Source organism: Bos indicus, chromosome 23, assembly GCF_029378745.1.
Source record: "Bos indicus isolate NIAB-ARS_2022 breed Sahiwal x Tharparkar chromosome 23, NIAB-ARS_B.indTharparkar_mat_pri_1.0, whole genome shotgun sequence".
NCBI lineage: Eukaryota > Metazoa > Chordata > Mammalia > Artiodactyla > Bovidae > Bos > Bos indicus.
In genome coordinates this window covers 47,650,068-47,675,103 of record NC_091782.1, presented here as the reverse complement: position 1 = coordinate 47,675,103, position 25,036 = coordinate 47,650,068, and the positions used below count along the sequence as shown (strand labels likewise).

General features: G+C 52.6%; 1 protein-coding gene across 6 annotated transcripts; it reads right to left on the bottom strand.

The window, feature by feature from the left end:
- Positions 1-856: 856 nt before the first annotated feature.
- On the bottom strand, positions 857-23,611 carry TFAP2A (transcription factor AP-2 alpha). 6 transcript variants are annotated; one of them, XM_070778426.1, is made up of 8 exons: positions 23,458-23,610; positions 14,354-14,411; positions 13,977-14,214; positions 10,816-10,867; positions 8,525-8,756; positions 6,488-6,606; positions 4,434-4,575; positions 857-2,552 (listed from the first exon to the last, which is right to left on the bottom strand). In XM_070778426.1, the coding sequence occupies exons 1-8, from the start codon at positions 23,528-23,530 to the stop codon at positions 2,264-2,266; spliced, it is 1,203 nt and encodes a 400-aa protein (XP_070634527.1). In that variant the 5' UTR covers positions 23,531-23,610; the 3' UTR covers positions 857-2,263. The 6 variants fall into 6 exon arrangements, with proteins under 6 accessions (XP_070634527.1, XP_070634525.1, XP_070634524.1 ...); XM_070778424.1 differs by having other exon boundaries at positions 13,977-14,411; positions 23,458-23,611; XM_070778423.1 differs by lacking the exon at positions 23,458-23,610 and adding an exon at positions 18,950-19,072 and having other exon boundaries at positions 13,977-14,411.
- Positions 23,612-25,036: the final 1,425 nt, after the last annotated feature.

Below are 25,036 nucleotides of genomic sequence, written 5' to 3'. Positions count from 1 at the left end.
AGGAGGAGCCTACATGGTGACTGAAAGGGGTGGGTGGGCATTTAGGGGGCTGGAGGAAAAGATTCTGGGAATCCACAGACATTCCCAGTCCTCTCTGCTGCCTCAAGAGCTACTAAGAACAGCCCAGTAATGAATTCATCTCTAAATGAAATATTAAAACAAATGGGAGGCAATTTGCCCTCTCTGTCTCTGCTTTACGTACATTTCTGCCACTCTTCCCAGAAAACTAGAGCCAGTTTTAGCTCATTTGCATGTCTTAGCCACTGAGAAGCCAGGGCAAGTGAAGTGAATTTTGAAGTGGGTATTTCCTTTGTGCTAATGAACCAACAATTTAAATTTCAGTTATCCTCTGAGACAGATTCCCAAGTAGTTATGAGGGGCAAGGGGGAGGTTCCTCTGGCTTGTTCTCCATCTTCCTTGCCATTCTTTAGGGTCTGGCTCTGAAGATTTTATACTTTGGTTTTCAAAACACAAATGAAAACCTAAAGGGTCAACATAATAAAATATAACTTTATTTTTAATAATAAAATTAATGTTTCTAGTAAGGAAAAGATAGTATGTCATTCCTTGAGCAGTACACACAATCTTTTATCCAAAAGAATACATTGGGTTTTATTGTGTCATTTGTCTGAATACAGACTCAATGGAATATCTAAATGATACCCTGCTCTGAACTCCAAGTTGAAAGTAAGTTTTTATTATACTTAAGGGAAACAATGGGTTCAGCTGCTTATTGCAAGGAGCAATTGCCAAGGGAGAGTTAAACTCAATTACTGTAACCATACTGAATAAAAAATACTGCCAAGAACAAAAATACGCCTGGGTAAAGACAGCCACTGAATAAAAAAAATCGACATAAAGCGTATCAAATATTTATTTATCTGGGCAACAAAGGACTATGATACATTGACAGGCATGAAAACTACTGCCAGCACAACTCAATACAATACAGCTAGAACTGCTTCCAAAATGGCCAGTGAAAATACAGGAGACCAGGCGGTCCCAAGTGTGTGAAGTTCTTTGAACAAAAAGAGAGAGAGAGAGAGGAAAACATCCCTAACCCTTGGTTTAAAGACAATACTCATTTATTGCTCAAATGATGCTTTTAAGGGAGGACAGTGGAATAAAATAAACTTTTTTGCTTCTCCCCCACAAAACATAGACCGGTTATCAAACCACTCAAGTTCAATCTTTCCAGGGTCCAATATCACTTTTTTTTTTCCTTTCAGTTCAATGAAAAGCTAAATGTAATACTAATTATTTATAAAATTTTATTTTACTTGTTAAAATTTGTTCAGCTGTTTCATTGTCGTCTTTAACATGCTACAACAGGGCTAAATTCATGAATCCCAGAAGAAAAAAAAAAAGTCCCCCAAATCTTGAATTCCTAAATAAGTACCATGAACCACATGAAGAACTAATAGGGAAGATTCAAACCCACTAAACAAGAGGTAAACGAGATCACCAGATAAATAAAAAAAAAAAGGCTTAAAACAGACTCACCATATTTACAATTCCCATTAAATTACACATAAATAAATATATACAGAGACGTGAACACTGATTCCCTTATAGAATTGTGAATCGTGTTGCCAGAGAAAATTCAAGTTAGTCGCTTTACCTTGAAGAGGGAAAACTTTTACAACTGAAGACAAGACATGGAACTTCGAGTATCTGTGTGTTCAAGTTTATTCACAATACTGATAAAAATGTCATGATCCTTTTTGCCTTTTTTTTTTTAAGTATGGCTACAATCTGAACTGAAATATGTAAGGAAGGTGGTGATTCCATCCCGTGAAACTCATAGAATTTTTTTTTAATTTTTACGTTCCTTTTTTCTAAAAAAAAAAAAAAAAGTTTTTAATTTTTTTGTTGTCTTTGTGGTTGATTTGTTGGGTTTAAAAAAAAAAAAAGGTTCACAAACTCGGACAGAACTCTTCTTTGCTGGCTTCACGGCCTGTTCGGTTCTCTTAGGCTCGGCGGGGCGGGGAGGCAAAGGGGAGGTGATGCTCATGGGGGCGGTCGGGGCCGGGGCCTGAAGGGTCGCCCTTCTCGCCGTGGAGCGTGGGCCCCGGGCCCCGGGGACTCGGGACCGAAGGCGGCAGCGGCGGCGGCGGCAGCAGCGGCAGTAGCAGCAGTGGAGGGTCGCTGGTCCCCGGCGCTGTCACCTGCCGGCGGTGGGCGGTGGGTGTGGAGGTGCAGGCGGAGGTGGACGGGTGGGCGGGCGCGCGCGCGGCGGTGCGGGCGGGGCGGGCGGAGAGCCTCACTTTCTGTGTTTCTCCTCTTTGTCACTGCTTTTGGCGTTGTTGTCCGTGTGGCTGTTGGGGTTGTTGCTGAGGTACATTTTGTCCATGGCCTTGAGGGCCTCGGTGAGATAGTTCTGCAGGGCCGTAACCGCGGCGCACACCGCCGGGCTGCCGAAGCCGTGGGAGATGAGGTTGAAGTGGGTCAAACAGCTCTGGATGCCCGGCTCCAGGATGGGGTTGGGCCGCGAGTTCCCCAGGGGCGATCGGTCCTGGGCCAGCAGGTCGGTGAACTCCTTGCAGATCTGTCTGCAGCACAAGCAGGGCAGAGAGACCGGGGTGAGGCTCCGTGGGAGCACAACCAGCATCGAGACAGACCTTCCTCCCTGCAACCGGCTCTGTCTGCAGGACGGCTGACCTGACTCAGGGCCCCAGAGACAGACTAGGGGTGCGGGGCACAGCTGGGGAGACCTAGCCACCTCTCAGGAGCCGTCCGCACATCTCCTGCTCCTTACACACTTCCACTAACGCCCCCCTCTCTCTTTCCACCTGTGTGTTTCTCACCTCTCAGCTGCACCAAACTTTTTTTTCCTTTGCTGTGCCCTGTGGCATGTGGACTTAGTTTCCACACCAGGGATCGAACCCGGTGCCCCCTGCAGTGGAAGCACAGAATCTTAACCACTGGACTGCCAGGGAAGTCCTGAACCAAATTTCTAACCCCCATTTCTCACTCACACTAGGCATCCCTGACATAGGAAGACACTTAACCCAATCAGGAGAGAAAGGAAGGTGAGTAGGAAAGGCAGGGAGTCAGAAACACAAGCATCTCTTCCACAGCCAATAGCCTGGTACCCATCAGCTGTCCTGCTCAAAATACTGTAGAGACCCTCTTCCCTGACCTTCCACCACGACCTCAGCCATCTGAGGTCTGGGGGCATGAATTCTCCACTCATTCACCTTCAAATCAGGGTGGGTGTGGACAAGGAAGGCAAAACTTTTCTCGGGATTGCTTTACTCTTAAAAAATAAAAGGCATTCCAATACCCAAGTGCGGGGATAATTCAGTTGCTTGGGGGAAGCAGAAATAGACATTTCAATCTCCCTTGCCACCTCCTTTCCCATGCATTCCGCGCCCCCCCCCCCACTGCCACCAAAAAAAATGTCTAAGTAAAACTTTGAGGGTGGGTGTGCTTAGGAAGCTAAGAGAAGAGGGAAAAGTTGAAATACAAGCGATGAGGCCTACAAGGGTAGCTCAGTCTCTGAATCTGGGAAGCCAGGACTGGCTGGGGCCTTCCCGAGGCGAGGCGGCAGCAGCCTTTGGGTTGGGGCTTTAGGTAGGGGGCCTCGCAGGAGGGAGGCAGAACCGGGAGTACTGGCCGGCTGCCTCCCCCAAGGCCAGTTGATGTCTCCCCAGGCTAGAAAGTGCCCTGCCAGAGGCCTCAGCCTCTGCCCTCTGGATCCGAGCCCTCCTGGGACATCGACTTTGATAATTACGGGCTTCCAAACAAGCCTTTTAATTTCCAGAAAACATATCAAAACAGTCATTTTCTTTTCACACACCACCTGGAGAAGCCTATTCAGCCCAGGCACCGATGGGAATATAACTTGGGCCATTTTGAAACTGATTTGACATCTCGCCTGTAGGCTAGAACTTGTGGGCTGTGTGTGTACAGCACTTTTGAGGAGGTCAAGAAAGCAAGGCAAGAAATGGGAGAAGGGATTAGAGTGGAAACTAGGCCAGCTTCTGACCCGAACATTTTGCAAGCCACTAGCTTAATCCTCGCCCTTGGAGAAGCTAGTGATAAGAGACAAAAACTGACACAGGCAAGTCTGTCCACTCTTTTAAGAACTTGGTTCTGGTTTTCCTGAAGTAACATAGTCACAAAACCACACTCAGCTTCCCTCACATCCGCACTATACCCCATTCACATACATGCTAATTTTTTTTGTTTTTTTAATGAGAAGGTAGGGCAGAAGGGAGGGGAAAGAGGGAAATACACACTCATAATCTTCCTCGTATTTCCTCTTTAAGCTCCATCATGGTTTATAAGATTGTGTTGTAATTTCAGCGTTTACAACAACAAAACTGATTAACACAAAAGGAAAAGAGGCCAAAAGTGAGAGCAAAGAGGATTTTGATGTTTCTCTTTGACAGTGAGACACAGAGACCCCGAAGAGGTAAATGTCTTACTTTGTAGCCAGGAGCATGTTTTTTCTTGTCACTTGCTCATTGGGATCGGAATGTTGTCGGTTGAGAAATTCAGCTACTGCTTTGGCAGGAAATTCGGTTTCGCACACGTACCCAAAGTCCCTGGCTAGGTGGACAGCTTCTCCTGGCAAAAGGAGGAAGGAGAGGGCAAGAGAATGAAAAAAGCTGGGATCAAGACTTCCAGCTCCCTTATTTTCTTAACCCAGCTGTTGCAGGAAACACAAACGACTTGTTTCCCCACTTCAGGCATTTTCTTTCCTTCTCTGTAGGGTTCTAGCAGATGCATTTCTCAGGGAAAATGGCCACTTACCCTAGAAGGCCAAGATGATTTGAAAATGTAGATTCCATCACCTCCCCACGCAGCCTCATGCCCTACCCTGATGACATTCTCCCACCTTCTCTTTTAAAATGTTTCTTGTGTTCCAGCCTCACACCTATCAACGCGTTCATAAAATGATATTCATAATTACTTCTTGAGCTTTTCTGCAAGGGAACGACTCAGGGTTTACATTTTAACTTTATCGCATATAATTATCTGTTCATCCAAACCGATTAACCAAGAGGATTTGAGGGTCACTCCACTGAGTCTGTCTGTGTTGTTGATTTTCGAATCTTTGGTTTTAATTTCCTGAACCAGTTGGTTTTTACTGCAGGGCTTCCTGCCATTAGCTCCAGCTCCGGAAGAACGCATGCGCCAATTAGAGCATCAAAGCCCTCTCCGCGGAGCTTGTTTCCATAAAATGGAGCGGATCACAAACAATAACAGTTCTCCAGAAACTGCCTCCCTGCGATGGGACTCAACCCCCAGACCCATGCACACTCTCACCCTACACCCAAAGTCGTTACCACTATTTTCTTTGCGTATAATGCTTTCGGGATCTGAATGGTGGGTTCCCAGGGCACCGGCATTATTTTTAATACTGTGCAACTGTAGGTAAGTTTCTGGAACTGAACGATTGCTTATTCCTTAACAGTTACATGAGTTATCATTTTTGACACCATTAACAAATGGTTCACAGGATTTCTCCTCAAATTTGTGTTTTTAAATATTTTAAAAATTTACAATGCGAGAACCTGAATTCAGTTATACAATATCTCCTCAAATACAAGATATAAGTAAGATAAAGTGCCATCTTTAAATATAAATGGTGGTTTTGAAATCTGCACCATAACTTGAGTTCATTTTTTTCCTATTGGCATGAGACATTTCCAACAGAACACAAAGGAAAATGCAAGAGAACTATACATTCATTCCAACACACCCAAACTTTAGCCAATTGAGTATCAGACAAACTTAACAAGGATCTGGAGGAGGTAAGAATGTGACTACCATAACTGGACTATGGTGTATATTGAAAGGGAGTGAGGACAAGGTGAGCTTTTGTTTTGAGGGGTTTAGAAGCCTGGGTGTGTGTGTGTGTGTGTGCTTAAAAAACTGGCATGAGAAACTTTTTGCAATGCTTATTTATTTTTTCTTTTCCTATCCAAATAACTCAAAGTCTAAAACTGTTCATTTTTCTTCCTCTCCAGTAGAGAAGCACAATTAAATGAGAGATAAGGGAGCATATGTTTGGAAAACAAAAACCTGAAAGGGCATATAACCCTGAGCTTTCAGGATGGTCTTAAATCAGGATGCAGGTCAAAGATTCCCAAATTAATTCAGGAAGTAATGGTCACGCATTTCTCAAACGCAGATGTCAGAGTAGCTTAAGTGATTTACTGCTGAGCTCCATAAAGGAGACAGGAACTTGAAGAGTATGCAGTTCTTAAATTTTCACATTGTTTAGGTCAAAACTGGGCTGGGGCAGTGAGGGGGGGGGGTGTAATTTGGTAGCAGAGGGGAAGAAGAAAGGAGGACAGGACTAAATGCAAATAGTTTTTTCACATGCAAGAATTCCGTTCACTTCCAGCTACCTTCTCTGGAAAAAAATGAAATTGCACAATTGACACAAAATATAACCAAACATCTGGCCACTGAATAGCATCCACTTTCCCAGGAGAAACTTCCCTTCTTGTTAGCAAGGGAACTCGCTTACCCTCTACTAGTGATGTGAGCAGGGTGACATTGGCAGCTTTACGCCTCCCTGCTGGCAGATTTAATCCTATTTTGTCCAGTTTTTCTCTTAAAGATCTTCCTCCATTTTTAGACTTCGCCCTGTTTCACAAATATATGTGAGAAATGGATTTAGAAAACATTCAGTTGCTCTGCATCCCACTGTACTCATTTTGACAACTTCCTAAAATGTGCTTTTAAAAATTAAGAATCCTGGCCCCTAGACATATAAGGAAAGGAAACCTGAGAAGGAAAGATCATAGGAGATGCGTGCTTGCTAGACTGTAAAGCACCCTCTGTGTTCACTTATTACTGCAACTATGGTGGCAGGTTAGAAGGTTTTGATTTCCCAACTCTCTAAAGAAGAACCACAAACAAACAAATACAGTTCTCATCTCCAGGGTGTGAAGTATTTTTGAGTTCAACTGATTACTGTATATTTTCCCTGTTGTTACAATCACACAAATCCCAACGGGGTCTTTAAATTGTCTTTGCAAGATCTGCTGTGAGCCTGTTCAGAGTAACCAAAGTTATCATCACTCTCAGGTTTCTTGCTCGGCTTCAGCCCCAGTGGGAAATTCATTTCACCAACTGTTTACATGCCATGTCACCAGCCTAACTGGAAATGTCAAAAGTTGATATCAGCCTTTACAAATGTCACTGAATTCAGAGACAGTGGAGGTGGTTCTAAATAGATGTCTAAATAGACTCCCATAATAAGAAAGTGGTTAAGATAAATTGTTTAAATAAAACAGCAAATTAATTAATTTCAGATTTTATTCCCTACTCAAGTGCTCTTTAATTGTGTGGATTAGATTATACTCCCCTAGGTAAACAGTCTCCAATACTGGGGATGGGGGAAGGGGTAGGAAGAGGCAGCGGCAGATTTAGATGTGTCAGTGAAAGATTACAAAGAGACAGCAAATGACTGTGAAGGGGGAAGAAAAGAGTAGAACAGCTGATGCTAAAATCTGCCCAAAAATGGTTCTGTAAGCCTTTGTATAGGATATACCCATCACAGCAGAACTCCGGGTCTATAAATAGCTATATGTATACATATCAAAGAATGAAGTTTTGGGCCCACTTTCTTATTAAAAACTACAAAGAAGTAGAAAATATCTGGGACCGTTCAACGCAAGACCCACCACACACAACCCTGGGTGGGACCCCGAGAAGTAAAAAGCCCACAGGAGGGACAAACTGCCCTCAGGGAAGGTGCTTCACCTCGCTGACCCTCATAAAATCTTATCTAGCAAACGAATCATTCCAATCTCGAGTGCGTTGAGATGAGAATTCCTGACCACGCAGGCAACATGCAATCGTAGGTAGCGACCGCACAGAACACACGTAACCATGCCTTGCACGTAACCGTGCCTTGCACGCAGGCTGGCACGTGCGGACGCTGCGCATCCGAATTATTAGCGAAAGCCCCTCGGGCCCGTGGGGCCTGGGGGGACGGGGACGCGGGGGCGTGGCGCGCTGACTCTAAAACCATCGTCTTCTGCTTAAAACACTATTCAAGGGCCGCAAGCCCTCTGCGATCAGAGACCCTGCATGCAGGCAAGGCAAAGTGAGCAGCCCGAGATGAAGTTTTCCTAGGCCTGCGACGCGGGCGCGAGGAGGGAACAGGCGGGTGCACGGCGCCCCGCGGCTGCCGCGGGCGGGACTGAGTCCGCCGCGGAGGGAGCTGCGCGTGCGCAGGGGAGGGGCGGAGGGCGGCCGGGCGCCCGGTGAGCGCGCCGCGCCGGCCGCGCGCCCCTGGAACGACGGAGCGCGCGCGCGCGGGCGGGAAGGCGGCGGAGTGCGCAGGCGCGCGTCGCCTCGCCCCGCCCACACCACCCCCAGCTCCCACCCACTCGGTTCTCCGCTCTTTATCCCCGCCCCTTTCTTATCCCGCGGAGGGCGGGCCCTGGCGCGAGGCCCATTGGCGTCACCATCCCGGCGCAGGCGCAGTGCTTCCCCTCCGCCCCTCCCTCCACGGCCGGGGGGCGGGGCTGGGCGGGGCCGCGCCGGGCCTCACCTCCTCAGCACTCCGCCCAGCAGCGAAGCGTTGAGACACTCGGGCGGTGAGAGGCGCCGCTGTACTTCCGCCACCGTGACCTTGTACTTCGAGGTGGAGCTGAGGAGCGAGAGGCGACCCGGAACTGAACAGAAGACTTCGTTGGGGTTCACGACGCCGCCGAAGAGGTTGTCCTTGTTGATGGGAATGGCGGAGACGGCGTTGCTGTTGGACTTGGACAGGGACACGGGGCCTGCGGAGACACATGGGGAGGCCGCGTGTGGGCGCTGGGGAGCCCTGTGGAGCCCCGGGCCCCTCGCCCCAGGCCTGCGCCGCCACCAACCCCCCCCCCCACCTCCCGCCACCAACCCACTTCTCCTCCAGCCCCGAAAATCCCATGGCTCCTTCCCCACCTGCCCTAGTCCCTCCGGCTCCATCCCTGTGGGTAGTGGAAGCCTGAGCCCCTCGGCGCTTCCCCTCGGCAACCCCGCCCCGCCAGCCCGGCCTGTCCTTCCGCCGGGACCCCCTCGCCCTGTAACCGCTGGGGTGCTGTCTAGAGGTGCTAGTGAGGCGGTGACCCTCTCGGCTCTCCGCATCGGAGGACACTGGGCCCCAGAGCCGAGAAAAAAGCCCCGTGTGCATTCAGGGTGGGGTGGGTGGGGGGGACGAGGGCTTCTTCAGTGTTGGGGAGAAACTGTTCAAAGACCCATAATTAAAATCAGCCAAGAGTCTCCACGGCTAAAGCTGCCTCTAAAAATGAGCATCTCAGTCATGGCACTCAAGCCGAGAAGTGGTGGATTCAAGTTGTCACACAGCGCACACTCCCCAGCCTTTCAATAAATAGTCCTTGCCTCCCCGCCCCCCCTTAACGTTTATCTGTGAAAAGGGGTTTTAGAAGTCCATGCCAAGCCCAGTTTTGAATTCAAAAAAAAAAAAAAAGGATAAACAGGCCTACCATGGAATATTAGCAATGTGTATTTTCGACGAGCAAAGAGTTAACAGTCCCTACGCTTAAGCACCTTCTTTGGGAAAGGGGGATTAGGGGGAGGCTATATTCTTATTAGTTAAAATCACGAGCTCTTCATTGTTGGATTCCCCCATACTTGGGGGGGGGGGGAATTCAAGGCCAGCAGGAAGTAGACCAACACGTTAAATTTCTAACACCAATATAATTCAGATGCATTCACAACCATTTAAATACAGTATGCATTTGTATTAAGATTCCACATGGAGACATACTACATAATACATGCTTATCTCAGTACTCTCTTTAATGGGGATATTTTAGACGTATGGGGGGGGGGCTCTAGGTTTTGGATAGATCACTTGTGACATTAATAGCTCTGGGGAGGCTAATAGAGACAATAGGAGTTAAACGAACTCTTGAGAGATTACTAATAAAAGAGCCAATTATCATGTCGACTTGGAAAGAGCATCTCTTAAGATTTATCCCTTGCACATCTAATTTGACGTGACAAAGACTTCGCAGATGCAAAAATGAAACTTTAAACTCGCTAACAATATACTGATTGGGGTTAGAAATGAGAACAGTTTTATATAGCATCATCCTCTGGTGGTGCCTAGAATCCTGAAATGTAACGTTGCCACTATAACCAAGGGAAAAAAAAAAAAAGCTGCTGTGAATAGCATTTAATCCAGTAAACTTTATTTTACTCACTAAACGCAACATAAATTACAAATCCATCCAAATCACTTGACACTTTTAAAAAACAATTTCTGCTCAGAACAATTATGCTAATAAACCTGACATCTTCAAGAGGCTCATTTTAACCAAAAGCCAAATTTTTGCTAACCTAATTCACAAAGTTGAAAAAATCCTTCAACACCTAATGAGAAATTCAGTATAAGAACTTGAAAGGTTTTTTTTTTTTTCCCTCTCTGCTAAGGAGTGCTGTCTTTATCATCTGCCCCCATATTAATAGTGAATTACTTGCATTGTTTTTAGCATTATACACTTCTTATAACACTTATGGCCACTCACGCAGTGGATTAACTGTTAAAACTGTTTCAAAATTGAAATGCCACTTCCAAATCTGCTCAACTATCACACATTTCATGTGTTTGTCCAGATATCATTAAACTAAATTAAATGGTCAAGTCATAAATCAGAACAAAGCTAGCCTGTTGCCATTACTAAATCATTTGAGCATTGCTGTTCTACGCCTATCTATTCGCTAATTCTGAGCCTTTAGGAAATCCTACTTGAAAAAAATAAATACACCTCTGCAAGTTCTTTTAAATAGCACTATGCCTGTAAGGACATGCTTGGAATGCAGAAGGAAATGGCTTACCTTTCTTAATTACAGTTTGATCTGGGATGTTAATACCCGGGTCTTCTACATGCTGCAACAAAAGGATACACATGGATGTAAGTGTATAATCAAAACAAAAGGAAATGAATATTTCGCGCAAGATAGGGGGAGGGGAAGGCGTAGAATCGAAATCCCCCCTCCCATCTGGTGACATTTATATATAAACATCTCATCTTGGCTTATTGGAATTTGGAGCTTTGCAGCTCAAGAGGTTTCACTGTACACCCACGGCCAATTTCTCGACCCCCAGCAAATAATCCACATTTGAAGGAGGTGGAGTGGGGAACAAAACTTTCTTTGGAAATTAAATCGAGTTTGGGAACACCTAATCTTTCTCACAGCCTGCTTAACCTTTCAAAATACACCTAGCTTTAGTTTGGCGCCTCAGTGGCTTCGGACTTGAGCGATTCCACTGTTGAGGCAGCAAAAGCCAGAGAAACACAATAGAAATGACAGAGGCGGGAGTGGCCTGGGAGTACTGGAAACGTTTTAGGTGACGTGATAAAGAGCAAACGTGTATGTGCACCTTCACTTACGGAGAAACAAAATAAAAATTTTAAGGACTACTGTCTAAATTGAATATCAAATATCAAATTGGATATGAAAACGATAGAAGGAAGGGAGGGGGGAAGCCTTTGAGGTTTCCCTGCTGTGTCCAGCAGCAGATTTGTTAGTGTGGGCTTCCTTTTTCCTTTTTTTTTTTTTTTTTACAGATGGGTGGCTATACGTATGTGCTACAGTCAAAACGTGATTAGAAAGTAAAATGAAATCATGTTTTCTAATGCAGAAACTGACAGGCAATATAATGTCTGGCTGTGTTTACAAATTAGCACCAGGGCTGCTGAGATAGAAGATTTCGCAATCGTTACCAAACGCAGGCATTACCATTTAAAAAAACTATTACTTCCTTCTCTAGTCTTTGTCCAACAATAATACTGATTCAAACATTTTCCATTCTGTCTTGGATTTATGCTCCTGTTAATTGTGCCTGATCGCAATGATTCCGGGTGGATGGTACTAAGTTGCTTTATTACAGGTTTTATTATACTCAATGCTCTCATTTGTAACTTGCCTAAAGTGCTTCTGGATTTAAGTATAATTAAATTGAGAAATGTTCAGAAATGACTACTGCTGCAGTTCTTGTGTTTTAACTATATGGGGAAATATGATCCCTTTATGCATGCACCCTAAACCCATAAAGTAAATGTAGTGTGGCATAATACTTTTATTTGTGTTATTTCTAGACCTTATCCATACAGGGAAGACTGTTAAGTTTAAAACCCCACTGAGATATTAATGATTAAATAATTTTCACCATCGATTTGGTTTTCTTAAATATTTGGCGTTCGTTTTCATTAAAGGTTAACTGTTGCAGCAATGGGAAAATTGAAAACCCTTTTCTTGACCCAAATTCCTTTGAAAGAATTTTTTCTTCAAAGGTTGGGGGAGGAAAGGGGAAGAGCAGCAACTGGGTTTCCTTGTTTTTATTTGATCTTTTGGTTAATTTCTCCTATAGGCCAGTTTCACCACAAAGAGTGACTATACAGGTGTTAAGAATTCACACCAGCCACTTTGGAATTTTTTGCAAAGTAGAGCAATTCTAATTCGTGGTAAGTTTAAAAAGCTTGCAACGTTATTTTGCAATTCAAATATTTCCAAGGCGCAGACTAGGATCAGGACTCAGAGACTCTCCGGAAAGGGGAACTCAAATGGTCACAACTTCCAAGTTTGTTTTTTAATCGCCCTTCTCCCAACTATTCCTCCTCTCATTTTACTTTCCAAGAAATGCACTGTGTAATATGTTTCTAAAAACATGTATGACAACACACACATATGCAGGCACACAAGGCTTACTCAACCCCACCCTGGATCAAATGCCTACTTTCCTGCTTTCCATGCTAGGCTGCTAAACATAACCAACAAATTTCAGTGATTAACTAGGCCAAATGAGAAATGTAATAAATTTTCTATTTCCCTATGTAACTTAAATAATGTTTTAAATTCACCAAGCAAGCAGGTAAGTTCATCTGACCATTTTCTTTGCAATCTAATGCAGTAATCATTAAACTGTCAACGGACATATTGCTGCAATATTTGATGCAGTAATTTGAAATAGCATTTTAGCAAAAATCACATCCAGATACATTTCCTCTCCAAAGAAAAGCAGCATTAACAGAGCCTTTACAGCTTTAATAAAATTATTGGCTTGTTCTAATTCCATTTCAGGAAGGTTGTGAGGAAACCATAAATATGTAGAATTGAAGCAGAGATGCCGGTTTAAATTTAATTTCAGAAAGTATTTTCAAATTATCAATAGCCTGGTTTGCATTGCCAAAGAGTAAATGTGCTAATACCATGCTTATTTAGAAATCATCGAAAACTGCATTTATTGATAACTGAATTAGAGCTCAAAGACTGCATTGCCCAATAGTCTCAAAACATTAAAGTAATATGGGGGTGTAGCAGGTCCTGATGGGCGTTGGGAACCCAGCTAATGATTTATGAGGTCAGCACTTAGCACCCCTAGGAAGAGAAAAAAGGCTGCATTTAATGTCCTCCTGTTCGGATTTGCCACTTAGTATTCTTTAATCAGGGTAGGGTATACACGTAACTTTCAAAGACCCCCTAGCACTCATAAAATCCGGTCAAAATAATTTTATCCGTGTGTCTTTTACACTTTCTTTTAAATCGATAGGGCATTTAAATGAGCTCTTTTGATCCACTCTAACACGTCTTTCAGGACTGGGAGGAGAAACCCCCACGTCAGACATAGCGGTGGAATCAGATCCTCTCATAATCGAAACAGTTTACTGTCGCCGAGAGGGGAAGGTAGCGTCCACGGTGACACTCGTCTGATTTATAAATGGTAACGCAGGCATTGTTTGAAGGAGCTCTGCGAACCATTGTTCTCCCGGCCGAACTCTCAACTACTTTTGAATCTTTGGCATGTGGTTGTCTAGGTGGGTGCTTAAAGGGTCCACCCGATAAAACAAAAGGAGATTTGGAGAAAGTAAACAGCGGAGAGGAGGAAAGCCCAGTCCCCGGGGCTGGACGTTCCAGGGGGGGACCCTTTCCTGGGCGTGAGAGAGCGGGGACCGCGTTTGCTCCCCCGCCGCCCCCGCGCGCGCGCGGCCTCTTACCGGCACGTCCTCGATGGCGTGAGGTAAGGAGTGGATCGGGAGGTCTCCGAGTCCGGAGCCAAGCCCGTGGGGGCCGTGCAGGAGGTCCTCGTGCCGCCGGTAGTCCCTGCGAGGATCCAGGCCCGACAGCTGGTGGGGCAGCCCCCGGTGCGTATGCAGGAGCCCAGACTCCTGGCTCTGCCTCTGACCGGGCCAGCCCGGGTGCTGCGGCTGCGGCTGGGCGTGCAGGGGGTTCAGGCTGTAGGGGTCGTTGACGTGGGAGTAAGGATCTTGCGACTGGGGGTAGATAGGCTGGTAGGGCGGGGGGAAGTAGGGGGGCTGGAAGTCGGCATTGGGGGTATGGGACAGCGGCGGGGCGCTCGTGTAGGGAGATTGACCTACAGTGCCCAGCTGGGGCAACCGTGCCGTCCCGTTGCTGGCGCCGTCGTGACGGTCCTGCAAGAGAGCGAGGCCAAGGGGAGAGAAGACGGCATCAGGCGTCGGGCCACTCCGCCAGGCTGCGTGCGAAACCGCCCGGCCCGGTCCGCAGGCCGCCGCGAGGAACCAGCCCTCCGCGCGGCTTTGGCAGAAAATTCTCCAAAAGCGAAACGGGCCCTTCCTTCCCCAATCGCAGGGAATTTTCGCCGATGCCAGTCGAGGGGGCATTAGAGACTCTCCTTAGGTGTTTCTTGCAAAGGGGGAAAAAAGGCAGAACCCGGACTACAGCCCGCTCAGCAGCAGAGGGAAACCTCCCTTAAGCAAAATTAAAATTCCTAGTAAATATTAAACAGCTAGAAGCGGCCTTTTCTCTGTCCCTGGGTTTGAACCTGCCCGCCACGGTGTTATTGTTTACCCTGTTCCATTTATTTGGAGGGGGTAAAAATCATGCCCATTCAAAGACTATTACCATTTCATGACTATTTAAATAGAAACATATTTCGTAGAGGGGCTGTAAGGAAAGCCCACGTTTAAATTACCAGCTCAAAGAAGGTTTTTAACTGCGGGATTGGGGGCTGTCTTTTCCGCTTCCTCACTTAGGAGCCTTTTTCTGGACAGAGTCGATTTATGAGAGCGACGGGGAAGAGGGAGACGTCAAGTAAAGGTTTAAAATGCAAAGATTCAGCCTTATATTGGGTTTAAAAGAGAGGTGCGCCCCGGGGCGGAGGCCCCCGCCCCTTCCACCCCAGCCCCAAAGGGCAGAAGAAACGCCTGACTTCTGTTCCTCTATTGCAATTCGTTTGCAAAACAAGCGAACGGAGTTGATTCCAGGGAACGCGAACCCTCGGAGGTTCAGCCCTGGGCCCCGGGCGGGGGGGAAGAAGGGGCACGCCGGGCAGCGTTTTTCCTACATCCGGATTAAGCATCAGATGTTGAGCACGTCTCGGGAACAAGTGAAGAGGCGAGGAAATACAGATGAAAGCAGAGAGAAAACACGCTGGGGAAGTAGCGGCGAGGTAGGTGTGCGAGCCGGGAGAGGTCGCGCGAGGGTGAGGGGGGGACCGCGTTCGACTGAAGGATGGAAGAGAGGGAGAGAAACGGGGAGGGGGGGGGCGGGAAATGCAAACGAGGAAAGGCGGGCGCCCTGAAGGAAAACCGGGCGAGGACCCCGAGGTCTCTCTCCGCAGCCCCAGGTTTCCAGACTAGGATTCCTAAGGAGGCAGGGGTCGGGGGTGGGGATGGGACTCACCATAGCTGAAAAACTGTGAACTAACATCTGCGAAGAGTCTGGGGTAACGAGTCAGGGTGGAAAACAACAAGCAAGCGCGGAGAGCCCGGCTGCCCCGCCGCCCGAGCGCGCCCCACACAAAAGGCGCCCCGCGCCACCCAGGACTCTGGTCACCGCGCCGCCGCTCCCCCGGGCGCCGGAGCCCCGCTCTGGTCCATCCGAACTTGAACCACCGATTCGAGCGGCGCCTTCAGTTGGTCGAACCCACGGTCTCTATCCTGCCGCGATCGGGTAGGATTCAAAGTTCCTTAAAAAATTGGGAAAAAAAAAAAAAACCCGAAAAGGCAAAAAAGCAAAAAAAAAAAAAAGAAAGAAAAGTGTGTGTGTCTGTGTCTGTGTGTGTGCGCGCGTGTTCCTTAATCCGTGTCTCCCCCTCTTTTCTGAGCCGCGGCTTCGCTTGAGCTTCTAATAACCGCGCTGGGCAGCGTTCCTGGAGCCTCCTAATAGCAGATATTCATGACTATTAATATTACACGAATACTTAATAAGGGAAGAATGCCTGGAAATCGAGCGTGAAGCGGAGAGGCAACTCGCGCCGGAGCCGGCTCTCAATGCAGTCCATTGACGGGAGCCTTAGTGTAGCAAATCGGAGGTGGGGAGAGGCAGCGCGAGAGACAAAAAGCGAGCGAGAGAGGGAGCGGGCGAGCGCGCGGGGGGCCGCGGCGCGGCGGCTGGCGAATCACAGGGAAGGGGCAACATTTTAAAAGGTTGCAGGGTAGGCCAAAGCGAAAGAGAAAGAGGGAGACGGGGAGACCGAGCGCGAGCGCGCGGAGAGGGGGAGAGTGTGTCTTGCGTGCGTGTGTGAGAAAGAAAGTGTGGGCGCGAGAGAGGAGCCCGGAGTGGGGAGATGGGAGGGAGAGCCCGGGAGGAGGGGGGGAGGAGGGAGGAGGGAGGAGGGAGGGGAGGGGAGGGGGCCGCGCCGGAGCGCGCGGAGGGGGAGGCCGCGGGGGAGGGGGAGGGGAGAGGAAGCGAGCGAGGACAATCAGACCTAAAAGGCTGGGGCAGACCTCGGCATGCCGCGGGGGCCGCGCGGCGCGGCCGGCCGCTCCCGGGGACCGCGGCCGGGCGTTCGAAGGGCTCTCCGCCCCCGAGCTGCGGCGGGCCGGGCCTCTCCGGCCGCGGGCTCCTCCGCTCCGCTGCAGGGCCTGGGGCGCGGGGTCCGGCCGCCCGCCGCCGCGCGGCTTCTCCATGGCCCGGCGCCCCGCCCGGGACCGGCTCTCGCCTGGGCCGCCGCTCTCTTGCTTCCCGCGGCCTCCGGGGACCGGCCGCTCTGCGCCGCCGGCCGCCCCGCCCTCGGCTCTCCGGGGCCGGGGCTCGCGAAGGAGGGGCGGGGGGGGGGGGGCACCGGGCCGCGGCCCGGGGAGCGCAGAGACGCGAGGCAGCCCAGCCCAGGCGCCGCTGGCACGGACTCCCCGCTCCCGGCGCAAACCCGTCCGACTGGCTGGGCCACTCCCGCCCGACGCACCCCCGGATGACACGGCTCGCTCTCCCCTGGCTGCCGCTGCCAGTCTGCCCGCCGGGGTGTCAGAACAAGCGGCACCTCGCCTCCTGCATGTCCCTGCAGAGCCCGGCATAATTAGACAGTCCCGAGCCGGCTCGGAAACCCGAAATCCCTGCTCCGGCGCTCGCCACCGCGAAGTTGTTGAAACAGCCTTCACTGTTTTCTCCTCCTCTTTCTCCTCTCGCTTCTCGTCTTCCCCACCACCCCCCCCCCCCGCCCTTCCCTTGACTCTCACTCACACGCACATGCACACGACGCGCCCCAACAGGGTCCCCACTCTGGGGGTGCAAGTTCGCTTCCCACCTGGGTTCCCCGGGCGCCTCGCCCCACTTTGGACCCCGCCCGCCGGGGCTTTCGGTCTTCGAGAATGGGGATGCCCGAGCCCCGGGCCACGGCCCGAGGAGGCTTAGGAGCCCGCTGTCACCCCGACCGGTCCGCAAAGGGTCCCCCCGGCCCTGAAAACAAAGCGACTGGTCTGACATGGAGTCAGTCTCTGCGCCCCGCACCAGCCAAGCCACGAGTCCCCAGCTAAGCAACCGTCCCCTTGGCATGCACTCCGTGCCCCATTCACTGGGGGAAGGAAGGGCGAAACAGGAGGGGCTGGTAAAGGAAAAAGAATTAAAATAGTCCACGGAGAGGAGAGGAGGAGGGAACGGAGGACACGTCGTTCACCCAAGCCCACATTCTCATTTCAAGTGAAGACCCCCGCCGCGCCCCGCACAGACCTCTACGCTCCACATTCCCAGCTCCAAATGCCAAAAAGAGAAGGGGGGGTAGGGGGGACCCCAAGCCGGGACTGCCACCTACTATTTACATAGCTAAGTCTCTGGCGGCGGCCCCCTCCCCAGCCCCCCTCCTAGCGGGGGGCTAGAAGGGGGTTGGGGCAGCAGCCGCCAGGCCCGTGGGTCCCGGGGCTTCCCCGGCTGCCCCACGAAGCCGAGCTCCCGGGACTGTGGGTTTTGAAACGGGCTCCAAGGCGGCGCGCTCTATCGGCCGGGCGGGCTCCGCGCACCGGAGGCTGTGGGTAGCCCCGCCGGGATTCCCACGGTCACGCAGCTGAGGGCGCGGCGGCCAGCAGGCTCCCGCCTCCACCCCAGGGATGCGCCGACCCAGTAGCACAGACCGAGAAGCTGCCTAGAACTTCTCGAATAACGCAGGGTACTGGAGGAAGCCCCGCAGCCGTTCGGTGGAGGAGTGCTCCCAAACTGAACCGGCTCACAGGGAGGTGCGCTCCCGCTGAGACCGCAGGCTGCAGGCCCCTTCTCCAAAAGGGAGGGGGCCTTTTTAAAGCGGGTTGGGTGGAGGACTGGTAGAAAGGAAGGAAGGAATGAACAAATGAAAATGTTAAAGATCAGAGACAAAGACTTAAAGAGGGAAAGAGGTTTTCCCTTTCTCTTTCTGGTGACCTGGGCCCTCAGAAGCTCGTTGGAGAGACAAGCAGAGTTCAGAGACGCCTGCCCAGTTGCCAGCAATGACTTAAAAAACCCACGCTCGTCTACCCTTAGCCACACTCAAAACTGGTCTGGAGAAAATCGCGGTAGAGGGGGAGTGGGACAGGAGGCCGCGAAGGAGGAGAATGAAAGAAGGGAACGTCCTCAACCTTCCTCGCCAGCTTCTCCCCTGCGCTCTTCGGGCGAATCGGAGAGGCGGGCGCTGCGCTGGGCAAAGTTTGTCCCACCCGCCTCTCGCAGCTGGTGGCGAGGAGAGGAGGGAAGCGGAGCTCCGAGCCTACAGCCGCGGGAGAGACTGCGCCCGCGCCGGGCTTACCTCGCAGTCCTCGTACTTGATGTTGTCCGTCAGTTTCCAAAGCATTTTCATGGATCGGCGTGAATGGGTTTGGCCCCTCTCCGCCTCGCACCCAAGTGGAGCTACTCTCTGGGTAAGCGCAAAGTGCCGGCTGCGGGCGGCGAGCGCAGGAGGAGGGGGAGGGCGAAGAGGAGGAGGGTGAGGAGGAGGAGGAGGGTGAGGAGGAGGCGAGGAGGGAAGGAGCTCCCGTGTGCGCTCGGAGATCTCCCTCTAATGGTAGAAACTTTTCCCTTTTCCTGCTCTTTACCAACAGCCTAATCGCCTCATTAGCATATCAACAATAGTCCAATTGCTCGCCAGCACCACAATCTGCCGCCGGCCGCTCTGACCCAGGTATAAAGGCCTCTGCGAGGCGCGAACTCGCTCCTAGAGCGCACGCCCGCCCGGGAGCCCACGGAGTCTCCCTTGAGCCCCGCAGCGCGCCGCTGAGCCGGCGCCTCCGGCCCCGTGTCGCCCGAGTCGTCGTCTCTCTCCTCTCCTCGTCCCGGCCCTGCGCACGGTCCGAGTGGCCGCTCCCGGGGCCCAGCTCTCCCAGCACCTCTTCCCCATCCCTGCCTGTACCAGTGGTTCCGTCCTTTCGGGCCCTGTCCAATTTTAGCAGAAATTATTATCCCTTTTCTCAATTAAATCTAACCATCAACCCAAGACCGGCGTCATCACTCCAGGATTTTCTGCCCAGCCAGAGATTGCCTCCGCTGCGGGCAGCCGCCACCTCCGGCCGCAGGGCCCCGGGAGTTTTATTGGCTTCGCGCTTCACCGCCCCCCCCCCATCCCCCCATCCCCCCATCCCCAGGTTGGAGATTTTTGCCAAACGGCTTCAGTCGCTCGGCTGGGGTATTTGCCATCCTTTAATTGCCGCGTGTAAAATAAAAAGTGTACCCTGAAGAGGTTGCTTGACAGCTTCAGGGGTTAAATACTTTTCCTCGCATTTGTACGAAGCTTGGGCCGACGGATAATTCAACGTGGTATTTGGGCTAAGGGCTTCCTAGGTGCGATGTGGACAGGAATATGGAAACTCCTACGGAGGCTCACGCATGCTTCTGGAGTTGAGCCGAAATACCGACATGTGTGCGCCGTGTCATGCATGCATCAAAATAAATCGCTGGGAACCAACTCTTTGCTGTGCTAATCTGCTCCAGTTTTCCCAAGATTCCTCTTTTTAATTAAAGCAGGGAGAGTTCCTTCATGATTTGGTGCTGTTACTAACGCGGGCGCCCTCGCGGCGCAGTGCCCGGCTGGCGAGGAACCCGGAGGCCGGGGAGCCACCCCCTAGTCCGGGTCCGCCAGTCTAGGCTCCCTGGCTCCACGCAGGGGCCAGCGTGCCCCACTCGGGCTTCGTGTTTTTTTTTTTCCCTAGTGTGAAACACAAAAATTTAAAGAAAGAACGACCCAAAAAGATGTGATGTAATCCTTAGAAATACAGAGGGGTCAATTTCCCCTGGTGAGCGTCCTCGTTTGTCCTCCGTAAAAAACCTTCTTTCTCCCTCTGCAATCCTGCAAAGCACTCCCCACCCCCCGCCACCCCCAGCCACCCCCAGCAACAGTAGGTTTCGCCTCTGAGTTGCTCTAGTAACGACCTCTGATTCCGTCTAGGCCTGTTTCTTGCAAAACTCCAGGCCTCCCAGTTTTCTCAGAGCGTCCTCGCAGGGGCGGGGGAGGGAGGGTAAGAGGCTGTGGCAAACAGGAGCGTTGCTTAACAGGTGGAAGGAAAGCGAGAGGAGGGGGACTCCCCTCCTCCCCAAGCTGCCCAAGGGCAAGTCTCCCTCCAAAAAGACCGCCGCCAATTCCCCAAGCCTGGCAGAGTAGGCCACAACCACCACCGTCCTCCCAACGACAGCACCACCAAAACTTTAAAGTTAGGAAGGCGACCAGAGCTAGAAGGGGGTTCAGAGCCGGGGGTGGGGGGAGAGGGGACGCCTCCCGAGGTGCCAGGCCCTCCCTTGCACTCCCTTTTCCCATCTGCACACCAGCACAGCCTCTCGGCTGAACCCAGCTCGAGATTCGGCACGGTACTCCGCCCTCAAAAACGGTCAACTTCCAGCCTAGCGCCACTCACCCTGCGGGCTGCCCCCAGGGCCGCCGCCCAGCAGCAGCGGCTGGACGTCGGGAGGGGGGCCGCCTGGAGCACCGACACTCTCCCAACAGCCGCCGCAGCCCGGAAGAGCGATCCGTAGGCCACGCTCTGGGCTGGGAGCAGGGCAGTGTACACCCTCACGCCGCCAGCGCCCCCAGTGCGCTTGGGGAGCTCTTTAAGTTTCGCTTTCTTTCTACTTGTGGGCTGGGGAAGGCATGTAAAGGCCTCCGTCTTATCCACCTTCCCCCTTCGCTGACCGGAGCCCCGCGGGTTTCTGGCTCCGCACCCGCCGGGGCTGCTAAACTGTTGTTGTTTTCCCGCCGAGGGCGCCTTTGAGGTGCAGATTGGGGCCCGAGGGCTCCGCGGCGCCGCGCGCTTTAGAAAGGCCCCGGCGAGCGTCCCGGCGCCCCCGGAGCCAGCGAGGCCGCACTGGTGTGAGCGTCATTTCCACCACAAGCCTCTTCATTGCATGTCAATGCTCCGGCCTGCCTGGGACCCCAGGACGGCAGCGCCAGGCCTGGCGGCAGGGGTCGGGGGGTGTCCAGGCCTGGCCTGGGGGCGTGTAAAGGGCGTTGGGAAAAGAGTGAGTTATCTGTGTAAGGGACAGAGACAACTGAGAGAGACCAAGAGACACCCAGGATGCTGCCATTTTCGCCGGTGGTGGTGGTGGTGGTCACCACCAAGTGGGCCCCAGGCCCCTACAGACCCAAAATCCGCCTGCCCGACCAGAGATCCCAGCTTCCCACTGCTTGTTAAACTGAGCCCGCCGGGAGGCAGGACCACGGTTCACTCCTGTCTCCTTCAGGCTGGAATCTTGCTGCTTCCAAACCTCAGCGGGGGCTCACTGGAGGCCCAGCCCCTGGCCAGGCCTGCACTCCTGGCCTTTTCTCACCCCGAGGATTTCTGCGCAAAGTTCACCCGGCTTGAGGAGAAAACCGAAAGACCTCGGCTTTCAAAGAGCCCCCCAGTCTTCACCCTTCAGAGAAGAGAATGAAGAAGGTCTCTGAGAACCACAGGGCAAGAGAGGGAGAGAGTGGGTGCCGGACATCTGAGTTCGGAGTGGGATTTGCACCCTTAAACCACAAAGTCTAACTCTGGAGATGAAGTTGCCCTTGTTTAGGTTTAACTGGGAAGGAGAGGCTTCAAAGACCTCCTAGCTGATAAAATAATAAGTACAAGGAAAGAAGGAAAGACATCGTGTTGACTTCCTTTTCCCGACTCCAGAGAGCGAGGTGATGGGACTTCTCTGAACTTTGCTTCTCGTGGACAGAACCTGAAACAAGCGAAAGAACTCGCTCCGGAAGGAGCAGGGCCTGAGCTTTTTTTTAGGAAGTTCGGGGCCTTCCATTCCAACGGGCCCGCAGGCTTTTCCGCACTCAGAATCTCGCCCCAAGAGGCCTTCCCTTGGCTAGGGCGAAAAGAGGGCCCCGCGGTTCCCATTAAGAAATCGGCGACAGGAGAGAGGCTGCCCTCCTCACTAGCCTGGCCAGAGACTCCCTGGTTTCGTAGGGAAATGTCTGGAAGGTAGGAGGAGGACGCTGAACCTAAGGCTCCCTTGGCCGAGGTCGGGCCCCGGGCTCAAAGAGCGAAGTATCTGGAGTCTACTTGGCCTCGTGGTGCCTGCGGCCTAGTCGGGCCAACGTCGGGAGGCGTTGGTTTTGACCAAATCTAGGCCTTCTGCCGCATCCCTAGCCACTTACTTCCCCCCGCCAGTCACCCCCACCCGGAGCCCAAGAGGTGAAAAAAAAAAACTAGCTTCGGGAACTAGCCGGAGTGAGCAGCTCAACTTGGCGCAAACTCTTTAAGGCATTCCCCGAAAGAACACGCTCGCCGGCGCGACCCATCCAGCCGACCCCCTCTCTAGTCTTCCCGCCCTGTTGGTTCCCCCAAATGTGGAGCCGGGAAGAGAGACAGGTGCACTGGAGCCCCGGCTCACGCGCAGCCTTGGGGTCCAGGGCGAGACCGGAGGCGTAGCGAGCCGGGAACCTTCCTCCCGGCGCAGCGCACCCCCGCCCCGCGCCCTGCTCCCGCCCGAATGAGTCATCCAGCCCAGTTTCTACTTGGGGGGTGGTGGCGGGGCGGGGGTGGGGGGGCCGGTGGCCGTAGCTCAAACCGCAAGTGACCCCCGGGGCCACCTGTGGAGCGTGCGCCGGACTTTGCCCCGCGCCTGGCCGGCCGGTGGCGCGCGTGGCCCCCAACGCCGCGGCCGCCGCCTGTGCCCGTTTTCTCCTGCCCGCGTTCTCTCCGGGGAACACTCCTGGGCGCTGCCCCGCGCGCCTCCCCTGCGACTCCGCCGCCCTGGGCCACGGCTCCTGCTCTCCGCCTCCCCCCGCCCGGCCCCCTCCCCCGCTCCACCCCCGCCCACCTCAGCCCCAGCCAAGGCAAACCCCCGTACCTGCCAGTCCCCCATTTTGGCAAGTATGGACATCGCGGCTCGGCGCTCCTGGCGACGGGTCCCCGCCGGGCATGGGCTGTAGGGCTCGGCTGGGCCCGCTCCCTGGAATCGCTTAGGCAAATCCTCCTTTTTTTACCTGCTCACCAACATCTCACCTGGTCATAAAGAGCTGGGTTGCTACCTGCCGACGCATGCGCGCTAGCCCAGGAATTCGCTCCGCCAGCCCTTTAGTCCCAGCGCCTCGCAGAGCTGACCTGGGAAGTGATGGATTTATAGCCGCAGCAATCTAGCCATCAGCTCCAGCTTTTCCCAACAGCCCCAACCCGCTTTCCCGGTCAGTCCCTGGCCGGAGAACCGAGGCAAACTGCCTGCTGGAGCGTGCTGGGAGCGACGCGAGAGTGACTCGGTGTGTTTTCCCACTCAAGCAATGGGGGCATCTGCACGCTCGCCCCCCGGGCTCTCTTCCCCTTGGGAACTTTGTGGCGGGGGGGTGGGGGGGGAGCTGGAAGACTCTCCACCCCGGGTGGGGGGTGGGCGGGGAAGGGCAAGACCCGGGGCCTGGGCCCGCCGCTGAGGTGCCCCGCACCTGGAGGCACGCGGTGCGGCCTGATCCCGGTTCCGGCCTCCCCACCGGCCCGCGAGGTTCAACCCGGCGGATGCGGGTCCGCAACCCCCAGGGCGGCTTCAGCGTCGGATCTCAGATCAAAGTGTTTCTCAGTAGGTGAAGACGTTCACGGTTCTGTTTCATTTCTGGCTTTCAGGTTTAATCTCCTCCCACTGCAGACAGTCAAACACGCGCGCGCACACACACATGCACACACGCATTTGCGCACTGAGATACTGACGCTTCTATTTTAAGTGCACCCTGGCCTCTCACTTTGACGGGTTCCCGCCCCTCCCCCACTCCTCAATGGCTTCCTGGCTCTTCCCCCCCCCCCCCCCGCTAAAACTTTTTAGAAGGACAACGGGGGCGTCGGTGGTTCTGGGCTGGGCCACCGAGGTTTGGGCTGGGGTTTGCTTTCCCATGACAGATAAAATCACCCAAATGATTTCACCGCTGTCTTCTAATTAGAAGGGAGCTTGAAGCCGCAGGATTCGGGGCTCCCTCGGAGCTCACCTGCTCGGGAACCACACCTGGCCGGGAGGGAGGCGAGGGGAAGGGGCTGAGGCTCTCTGACCCTAGGCGACCGTGCCAGCCCGGGTCTGGCCGCCGCCAGTCCTGGGCTTGGGCCTGGGACCCCTGGGACGGGGGGCCAGTTACTTTCCCAGGCTGCCGTCGCGGGGACTGAGAGAGGAAAAAAGAACCGATTTCAAATCCTCTTCTCTGACGAGTCAGGCAAATGTGGACGAAAGATTACCTCCGCGCTGAGGGGAAGGACTTGACCCCACAACAAAACCTCCCCTTTCTAGAACCCCTAAGAGCCTCTCTCTCCCGGGGTGGGGGGCGCGGTCCCAAAGGCCTTGCACCTTCCTGGCCGTCCCAAGGGTGGTGTGCTGTGTCTCTGGGACCTTCCCGTGTCACCCGGGCATATTCATCGTCCCTGGACTGCGGGACTTGGAGCCCGCGTCGATTCTCTCT

What these genes read in the sequence shown, in the direction of transcription:
- TFAP2A (XM_070778422.1), bottom strand. Translation starts at nt 17,255, where the DNA reads ATGCCGGGCTCTGCAGGGACATGCAGGAGGCGAGGTGCCGCTTGTTCT. An exon ending in ACGCCATCGAGGACGTGCCG is followed by an intron (nt 10,868 to 13,976) that starts GTAAGAGGCCGC and finishes CTTTTGTTGCAG; the next exon opens with CATGTAGAAGACCCGGGTAT. An exon ending in GCTCACATCACTAGTAGAGG is followed by an intron (nt 4,576 to 6,487) that starts GTAAGCGAGTTC and finishes TCCTTTTGCCAG; the next exon opens with GAGAAGCTGTCCACCTAGCC.